Source organism: Prinia subflava, chromosome 9 (assembly GCF_021018805.1).
Source record: "Prinia subflava isolate CZ2003 ecotype Zambia chromosome 9, Cam_Psub_1.2, whole genome shotgun sequence".
NCBI lineage: Eukaryota > Metazoa > Chordata > Aves > Passeriformes > Cisticolidae > Prinia > Prinia subflava.
Window position 1 is genome coordinate 33,643,411 of NC_086255.1, and position 9,834 is coordinate 33,653,244.

General features: G+C 52.5%; 1 protein-coding gene across 1 annotated transcript; it reads left to right on the forward strand.

Annotated features, from left to right (window-relative positions):
* Positions 1-4,804: 4,804 nt before the first annotated feature.
* On the forward strand, positions 4,805-9,711 carry AIFM2 (apoptosis inducing factor mitochondria associated 2). The gene is made up of 8 exons (XM_063406316.1): positions 4,805-5,038; positions 6,028-6,143; positions 6,808-6,927; positions 7,281-7,373; positions 7,644-7,752; positions 7,936-8,088; positions 8,359-8,559; positions 9,078-9,711. Exons 1-8 carry the CDS (start codon positions 4,864-4,866, stop codon positions 9,230-9,232), a joined length of 1,122 nt encoding a protein of 373 aa, XP_063262386.1. The 5' UTR covers positions 4,805-4,863; the 3' UTR covers positions 9,233-9,711.
* Positions 9,712-9,834: the final 123 nt, after the last annotated feature.

Below are 9,834 nucleotides of genomic sequence, written 5' to 3' on the forward strand. Positions count from 1 at the left end.
GCACAGTAAGGGATGAATTCCCACAAAACGACCTTCCTGTAAAATTCCCAGTGTCTGCTGTGTGCTTGGCGCTGGAGGAGTAGGAAAGAGCTGCATGGCACAAAACCCAAAGGCAGATGCAGGAGCTGTCTGAGCTGGGGTTTCCTCCAAGGGGAAGCACAGCCCTGCTTGGTCCCTGCTCACCCCATGCCAGGAGCTGACATGAACCTGGCCACCCCCATTTCCCCAAAATCTGCCTTGGGATGAGCCCCAGTTTGTTGGTGGCCATGGCAAATGAGGTGAAGCCTGTCACCACAGCACGCTGACCCTGGCAAACTCACCCTGCTGTACTGGGCAGGAAAAGAGGAGCTGGGGAGCACCTTGGCACAGAGCACGCTGTGATCCCAGGAGAAAGGAGAACAGCATTGTGGCACAGCCCTGGGGTGAAGTGGAGGGAGATCCCAGCTCCACATGGCTCTTCTCATGGATACAACATACCCTAATTGCTGAGACCCTTGCATTTCACCCTTGGGGTTTTCCCACCCTTTTCTGGCTGGGACCTGTGACCAATTTATGGGCTGGCATGTACAGAGACGTTGCTATAAATAAATGTGACTGGTCCAGCCTGACCAAAATAGGGTGATTTTGGTGCTGTTGGTCCAGGGGAAGCAGCTTGTCTCCTCAAGCCACTGAAAAACTGGAATTGAAAAATGAGGTTTGTTGGGGAAAGAATAAAACTAAGTGGGACCTTGTTGATTTCTGCTAGAAGTAGATTTTTATGTATAAGGTATAAAATAGCCAGTGTTGATGTTTAAAAGCAGCCAGGAACTGTCTAAACTGTTTTTTCCAGGTGATTCTTTGCTCTCAACTGACTCGATTTCACCTTGGCTGGAGAAGAGCTCCTTGAGCCATGTGGGGACAAAATGGGGAGCTGTGGGGGAAGGATGGGCCAGGCAGTTTGCCTAGAGAAATGTCTCATCCCTGGGAGACTCGAAATCCTCCTTTTCCTGAAGCAAAGCCTCCAGGGACACAGCCAAAGAGCTGCAGCCACACTGGTGACACTGGGGCTGTCACAGGACAGTGTGCAGGACATGTCTGTGGGCAGAGGGAATGTGGTGTGTGAGGCTGCTGATACAGGAGAGGATTTGGGGTTTTGCAGAGATGGCTGTGAGCCAGAAACAGAGTCTCCAGCAGCTCAGGCTTGGCAGGGAAGGATGGGGCCTTCAGCCTGGCTCAGGTGGGAGAACTGCTCCCTAGAGGAGGGTGAAGGGAGGAATGTTTTCCCTCTTCCAGCCTGTCTGGGCTATTGCAAAGTAGGGAGGCCAAACCACCCTGATGATCAGGAGGACAGGACACAAATGCAGAGGCTTACAGAGATTTGGACCAGTGCAGAGCAGGGGCACTTGTGGCATTTTGAAGTCTCCCCACGCAGCACTGTTGTACCCATCTGTGCATTAACCATCCTCACAGGGATGTCTCTTAGCTCTGGATGATGTTAGATTACACCTGATGAGGACTTACAGACAGGTACATATACCCATGCTGCCTGTCTCACAGTGCCAAACTGGGGCAAGACCATCTCACAGAGCCCCTTCCCCACACCTCTGCCTTCCCACTGGACCCCTGCCATCCTGCAGGGAGCGTTTGGTCCATGGGGCAGCCGTGAGGAAAAGTCCAGGGAGCCTGGAACAGGGCAGGCCCATCACTGCCCTGGGCCTGCCCGCCTGCCTCTGCCCCACAACCACCAGCAGGAAAAAAACCCCTCTCTGAGGCTGATGAGCTTTCACCACCTGCCTGCAGGCAGTGGGAGAAATGTCATCCAAACATCCCATCTGCCAAAACCTGAGCCCTGACCTGCACACGGAAACATCCTCTGGCCACAGCTTTGGGAATTCCAAGTTTCTTCCTGTTTGCCTGGGGTTGGATGTGAGGTTTTTACAAAGGCTCCTTTTACCTGCCCTGTTTGCTCTGGACACTCTTTTTGCCAGTGACCTTTTCTTGTGTGTTGGTGTATCTCCAACTCACTGGGCCAGAAGATTTTTTCCTTTTTTTTGAAAGGTTGTCCTGATCTTCTGTTGTCCAACTGGATTTACCTGGAGTGGGAAAAACATCAGGTGACAGGGGAAATTAACACAGTACTCTTGGAGTAATGGATTGCTCCCAGCAGTGGGTATGTGCTGCCAAATACAGGAAAATGCCTGACATGAAAAACCCAAAACTGCCTCTGAAAACGACAGGGCTGAGCACAAAGGTGCAGAGGAAGGGGGATAGGGAAGCAACATTTGGGAAGTGGGAATTCATCCTCAGCATCCTCATCTGCTAGGAATGGGCCTTTGATCCAGCTTTGCTCCAGCAAGATGAAACACCAAGGAAGTTACACAGGTAAGGACAAACGTGCCCCGACTGGGATGGCTTCACACACAAGCAAGCCTGTCCATGGAATTTGAGGGAAGAGCTTAAACCAGATTTAAACTGCAGAGTTCATCCCTTTAGAAATTGAGGCAGGTTTGGTTTTTTACAATTTTTGTACTGAATTGTGCTTTCCCAAAGCAAGCCATTGCCAGGCTCTTCTGGCAGGCTCCTCACACGGGTACCATTCCAGTACCAGGAGAAAAGACAGAGCAGACCTGGAGCAATGTCACCCTGGGGACATTTTCCAGCCTCTGGACATTCAGAGCTCCTGGATCTCCTGGCAAGGACCTGCCTCTGTTTAGCAGCTCTGAAGGTTTATATTGCATAGTTTAATCATTTTTTTTCTCCTATTGAAAACTTTACCATTTCCAGCCGAGTCCTGTGTAACAAACAGCACCAACCTGCCCCAGGTGTCTTTCAGTGGAGCCGCCGCCTTTCCCCTCAAGGGTCCTCTCCATTCCAGCTTTATTATAGGCTGTTCCACCTCTCCCCACCCAGCTCTCTTCCAGGCTGAAGAGCGTGGGGTGCAGGAACGTTCCCCGCTCCTTTCGACCCCTTTAGTCACCCTCCTTTCGCAGCCGCCGAGCCCGCGCTGTGGCCGGGGCAAGGATGCGCTGGACTCGGACACGGTGTCCCATGTCCCCACGGCCGAGCTGGCTGCACCCTCTGGCGGCAGTCCCGAGTCCAGGCCCTGCTTTTCCAGGAAAATCGCTTCGTCGTCTCCCGCCCACAAGGCTGGAGGGTGTTTTGCTGCGAGGGGTTTTGGCACCGGGCTGCGTTTCGCGGAGGGAGGGCTGAGGAGCAGGAGGGGAGCAGGGCAATGTGGGGGCAGCTCTGCCTGCTCACAGCACCGCAGTGTGTACAGCAGCTATTTTTATCCATACGGCCAGCAGCTATATTTATCCAGAGTGCCACAGGAGACGAAAGTCTTGGCGGCAACTTCCGTGCAGCGGAAGAGCGCGATCTGGATGTCCTTTATGCTGTCAGCCTTCTCCTCCCCCTACTCCCCTTCTCCAGGGCCCTCTGCTGCCTCCCCAGCCCTCTTTATGTCCCACCATCTCCACCGTGGTGATGCTGAGCTCTTGTCCCTGCCCATGGTGAGGAGGTTGGAACCAGAGGGTGTCTAAGGTCCCATCCTACCCAAACCATTCTGAGATTTTGTGATCTTCCCTCTTGCACAGCCCTCTCTGGGCTCCCTTTCCTGCTCTGCTAAGAGCAAATACATGTTTTCTGTGTTTAAGTTGAACATCAGGAAGAATTTCCTTATAGAAAGTGTGATTAGACTTTGGAATGGACTGCTCAGAAAGGTGGTGGATTTACCATTTCTGGAGGTGTTTAAGGAAAGACTGAGTGCCATGGTCTGGTTGACGTGGTGCTGGTTTGGTCATAGGTTAGATTTGATGATCTGAGAGGTCTTTTCCTAATTGATTCTGTAATTCTGTAAACCTAATTTCCCTCTTCAAGGGGTTGTTTCTTCAGGTAGAGTGGGCCATCCTCCACTTCATTATTCATCCAGCCTGCCGACTTGTGAAGTTAGGAGCAGAGCCCTCAGTTTGTAAAACCCTTGGCCCCCTTCTCGTGGCAGGGTTAGGGCAGGTGAAGTGCTCTGCGCTCGGGACATGGTGCTCGCCTGGCAGGAGACATTCCCTGCGGCTGCTCTCCTGCCCGGCAGCGCTGGGCCCTGCGAGCTCTGTCTGCCCGGGCCCTGCGAGCTCTGTCTGCCCGGGCCCTGCGAGCTCTGTCTGCCCGGGCTCTGCGAGCTCTGAGTGCCAGGCTCTGTGAGCTCTGTCTGCCCGGGCTCTGAGAGCTCTGTGTGCCAGGCTCTGCGAGCTCTGTCTGCCCGGGCCCTGCGAGCTCTGTCTGCCCGGGCTCTGCGAGCTCTGTCTGCCCGGGCTCTGCGAGCTCTGAGTGCCAGGCTCTGTGAGCTCTGTCTGCCCGGGCTCTGTGAGCTCTGTCTGCCCGGGCTCTGCGAGCTCTGTCTGCCGGGCTCTGCGAGCTCTGAGTGCCAGGCTCTGTGAGCTCTGTCTGCCGGGCTCTGCGAGCTCTGAGTGCCAGGCTCTGTGAGCTCTGTCTGCCCGGGCTCTGCGAGCTCTGAGTGCCAGGCTCTGTGAGCTCTGTCTGCCCGGGCTCTGCGAGCTCTGTCTGCCCGGGCTCTGCGAGCTCTGTCTGCCCGGGCTCTGCGAGCTCTGAGTGCCAGGCTCTGTGAGCTCTGTCTGCCCGGGCCCTGCGAGCTCTGTCTGCCCGGGCTCTGCGAGCTCTGAGTGCCAGGCTCTGCGAGCTCTGAGTGCCAGGCTCTGTGAGCTCTGTCTGCCCGGGCCCTGCGAGCTCTGTCTGCCCGGGCTCTGCGAGCTCTGTCTGCCCGGGCTCACGCCGAGCAGCCCGGCTCCGCCCGCAGCTCCGCCCGGGAGGGCCGTGCACAGCCGGGGCCGCCCCCGCCGCGCCCCGCCGGCAGCCCGCAGCTCCCCGCCGGCCATGGGCTCCCGCCTGTCCCTGGACGACTCCGTGCGGGTCGTGGTGGTCGGGGGAGGTTTCGGAGGGACGGCGGCCGCCAGCCTGCTGAAGTCCTGGGCCGTCCCCTTCGTGCTGGTGGACGTGAGAGATGCTTTCCATCACAACGTGGCCGCCCTCCGGGCCGCCGTGGAGAGCGGTAAGGGCTGGGGCAGCTCCCCTGTCCCGCCGGGACCTGCGGAGGGACGCGGCGAGCGGCAGGGAACGGGGTGCTCGCACTGCCTGCTCCGCCCTGCGATGGTGAAAGACTTGATGTTTTCCATCTGGAAAACAAATACTTGGCACCGGGAGGACCCACAGCCCGTCTGTGGTTAAGCTAATTGCACATCTGCTGGGAAAACTGAGCAAAAACGGCCCAGACCATCCTTCCTTCCCCCGCCCTGCCTCTGCCCCACCCCCCCACCCCCCCCCCCCCCCCCGTTTTGGTTGTTTTTTGGGTTTTTTTTTTTTAATTTTAAGAGTTTAGAAGGTGACTAAGCTAAAGCAACAGCAACTGGAAGAGGTGAGTCAATCACCTTCTGTACTTTGCCCTTGAAATGTGGAGCAGCTGAGCATTGAGGCCCTGGATGATAAAACTCTGCCAGAGAGCTGCTCAGGCCAGGCTGGGCCCTCAGCTGGAGGCTGGGCCAACCCCACTAGTCCAGTCACTGGGGAATTTAGGGCTAAAATATCACCTTCGAGGGTGGGAATAAGCATCAGAAGGATAGCAGAAGTTTAGTCTGAGAGGCAGATTATGTGAAAAAAGCCTCTGACATCCCGCCTGAAATTGCCAGGACCACAGAAACAGTTATTGGTAAACCAGTACAGGAGATATGAGGAGCAGAGACAGAGCCATCTAGCCAAGCGTGTCATCTGAGCTGAGGCAAAGGTCCTGAAGCTCCTTGCTGGGCAGAGATAACATCCAGCAAAAGCACAGCCCACAGTCCCAGATGCATACCGTGCTTTTGTCTGAGCAAGGGCAGGGAGAGGAGAGGAGAGGAGAGGAGAGGAGAGGAGAGGAGAGGAGAGGAGAGGAGAGGAGAGGAGAGGAGAGGAGAGGAGAGGAGAGGAGAGGAGAGGAGAGGAGAGGAGAGGAGAGGATTGTTAGCCTCCAGAGGAGAGCTCTCCCATTGTCTCCTCTTCCCACAGGATTTGCCAAGAAGACTTTCATCTCCTACTCGGTCACCTTTGGGGACAGCTTCCGACAAGGCAAGGTCGTGGGCATAGACCCTGGGAGGCAACAAGTGGTGCTCAGTGACGGTGAGGTGAGGGCTGCAACAACCTGGCTGCCTTATGGCATCACCTACTAGTGCAGGGAGCCAGCCTTCAGCAGGGTGTGTTCCATCCTCTGGAAGAATTTGGCATTTTTCCCTGCACAGCTCCCTTCCAGCCAAGCTAAGTGGTGTGGTACTGTGCTGGTATGTGGGTGTGCAGTAAATACCCAACCCCATCTCCTGCTCAGCTGAGCTTTTATTCTTAGAGCTGGATTTAGAGCTCAACAATTAAACCTGGGGCTCAAATCCTTATTTAACTGCAGGAAGAGCCAAGAGCAGCATCATCAATCCCTCTTTTCAGCCAGAGGATCTCACCTCTGTTCAGGAGAGAGTGAAAGACAGAAGTTAGTCTCTGGAACCAGCTGTGAGTGTCCAACATAAATATCAGATTATTCCCTGTAAATTTAGGATAATTTCTTTAAAGCTCTCAGTTTACCTGAATGGTGCTTAGCTCAGACCTTGAGGAACAGTTACTTGGTGTAACCTGGACTGGGTGTCTTCCTTAAGTCACTTACTGACAGTAACAAGTACTTTCCTGGTTAAAGACAAGGAATGGAGATGAGGGAATCAGTGACCAATACCTAGGAGGCAACCACCGTGTTCTAGGCTCTGGTTTTAAGAGGTCTAATATCCATTCTACCTTCTGCCCTCCCAGGAGCTTCACTACTCCCATCTCATTCTTGCAACAGGCAGTGATGGGCCATTCCCTGGGAAGTTCAACCAAGTCATTGACATGGAAAGTGCCATCCAGACCTATGAAGACATGGTTAAAGAGGTGAGGAATCAACTCTTAGGAAGTGCTGCCTGACTTTGTTCAGCCTCCCTGTGCCAGATACCACTGTGACTACCTGGAGCCAGCTGTGTCTAAGAGAAAGGCAGACAGGGAGCAGCCAGGACAAGGAGCTCATCATGCCTTCTCTAGTGCAAGGGGAAACCTGAAACGCTCAACAGCATTACAGGGTGGGCAGGAACAGTGCACAGGGCACTCCTTTCTCGTTGCCTCTTAATGAGCTAAGAGGTTTATTGCTGTTGGGCCTGTGCTGTGTCCCAGGATGTCCATGGAGTGACTGAAGGTATCTGTCTTCCTGCCCTTTGCAGTTCACTTGTAACACAAATTTTCTCTTGAAGATTGAGAAATCTCAGCGCATCCTGGTAGTGGGAGGTGGTGCTGCTGGAGTGGAGATGGCTGCCGAGATCAAAACCGAGTACCCGCACAAAGAGGTAGGAGCATCTTCATCACAGTTAACTTCATCCTGCTTTCTGAGACTGTTCTGTGATGGTGCTGCTGGAGGTACCTGACATGACTGCACATCTGGCTGCTGAGCCTGTAGCCAGCCACCAGCAGGGACTGTGGCAGTAGATGCCCCCTCCTGGCTTGTTCTTGCAGGCTTCAGTTAGGGTGGAGGGAAGACAGCTATAGCTGCTCCCACCTTGCATGCACTGAGTCCTACTCTGTTCCTGTGTCCCCATTTGCTGTTTTGTCCCCAACAGGTCATCCTCATTCACTCCAAAACTGCACTGGCTGACGTGGAGCTGCTAGCCAGTGTCCGTCAGGAGGTGAAAGAGATTCTCCTCAGGAAAGGAGTCCAGCTTCTGCTAAGTATGTCCTTAATGATGCCTCTGAACACCTATGAGCTGCTCTTCCTTTAGCCAAAGCATCTCCTGATGTCCTCTTTCTGACTTTTTTGGTTACACATGGCTCCCTTGAATTCCTCTTTCTCTGGGTTAGCTGGAAACCACAGCCTAGCAAAGGTTTGTGACCCAGGGCTCTGTGTTGCAACAGGTGAAAAGGTCAGCGACGTGGAAAACCTCAGGCCAAACCAGTTCCAGAAAGATATGGTAGTAAGGACAGAGAAGGGCACCGAGGTGGTTGTTGACATGGTGGTGCTGTGCACGGGCATAAAGATTAACTCTTCTGCATATGCTGCTGCATTTGGTAAGTGAAAAAACCCAAACTACGGGGTGGGGAGTGGACTGTGTACAGCCTGTGGGGGTGAGTCCACCAAAACATCAGAGGATGATGCATTGCACGAGACTGCAGTGATTAACTACGGCAAGGCAAAAAGCATCTCTTCCCTGACACATAGAAAAGAGGGTGAGAAACAACCCCTCACTTTGTGTCAATTACATCAGCAGCATTCTGGGGTCTCAGGCCACAACAAGCAACAAAAAGCTGCTTCTAAAAACCTGCTGTTTGGCAAAACAGGTGACAAAATGGCAAGTAATGGTGCTTTGAAAGTCAACAAGCACCTCCAGCTGGAAGGCTACGAGAACATCTATGCCATTGGGGACTGTGCAGATGTCAAAGAGCCCAAGATGGCCTACCATGCTGGGCTCCATGCCAACATCGTGGTGACAAACATCATCAACAGCCTGACACAGAAGCCTCTCAAAACCTACAAGCCAGGTAAGGTCAGCTCCTAGCACCTGGCCTCAGGTGTTGGGCTGCTTTTCTGCAAGGAACAGCTGTCTAACTCTTATGGGACTCTGAAGTCACTGAATTCACTGTGAAGGAATTCACAATTGGGGTTATGTCAGCTTATAGCTCAGGCTTCATAGTAGTCCTCACCAAAGATACAATGTAGGTATTAATTACATGTGTCAGTCTACCACAAGTGTCCTTTCTTCACCAATGTCTTGATAAATCTCCTGGTGGGAGTATGCTATTCATCAGAGTTATTTTCTTTTCTTAAAACTGCTCACTGTCCAATCAAACCTCAGGAGTAAGATAACTTCCCTTTCCCTTCTTTCTCCCCTTAAACTACAACAAACACAAACTGAACAGTCTGGTCTCAAAAATCTAGCTGGGTAATGGGTCTTCTTCTTCATGAGCACTTACCAGAACTATGCTGAAAGCTGTTCCACGTGGATGCAGAAGAGCTGGACAAGAGTTGCTTCACTTACACCTCTACATCTTCTTTTCAGGGTCACTAACTTTCCTGCTTTCCATGGGCAGGAATGATGGTGTAGGCCAGGTGAATGGTTACTATGTGGGACGTCTCCTGGTGACCATTGCCAAGAGCAGGGATCTGTTTGTCTCCAAGAGCTGGAAGACGATGGGACAGACGATGCCCTCTTAAGAGGGCACCAGTAACAATCCAGCAAGGAGTACAGCAACTGGAAGAGGGTGCACTTGTTTTGCTTGGACTGACTGATAATGTCCCATGATAGAAAACAGGGAAGAATGTTTCTTTTACTCTCTCTGCTAAGAGAGCTCTGAGCACAAGCTTGGCTTACCTTGATTTGTAACAATAAACACAGTGGTTTTCAGAATCTCTGTGGTTTGTTTGTTATGTGTTGGTTTTTGGTTTTTTTTTTCTCTGGCTTTCTCTATTCTTGCTCTTCTAAGAAGGGCTTGCTTCTTCCAGATCTGTCACCTGCTCTGCAGCTTGCAGGGAGAATGGCTCACAGTGCTGCCAGGGTAATGCCTGTCTAAAACCTGGAAGGGGATATGGTAACCCTGGAATTTAACAGAATATAATGCAGCTTTGTGTCAAAATCTCCTCAGCAGCTTTAATTACATCACTTATAGCACCAAACTTCAGCCAGAAAAGCTGTTAGTTGTGATACAGCAAGCACTTAATTACAGGTGCTGCTGCTTTTTTTTTTTCTTCTCTTTTCCTTTTTTTCTTTTTTCTTTTTAGGGTGAGAAATCCCCAGAGCAAAATTAGGGTTTATAATA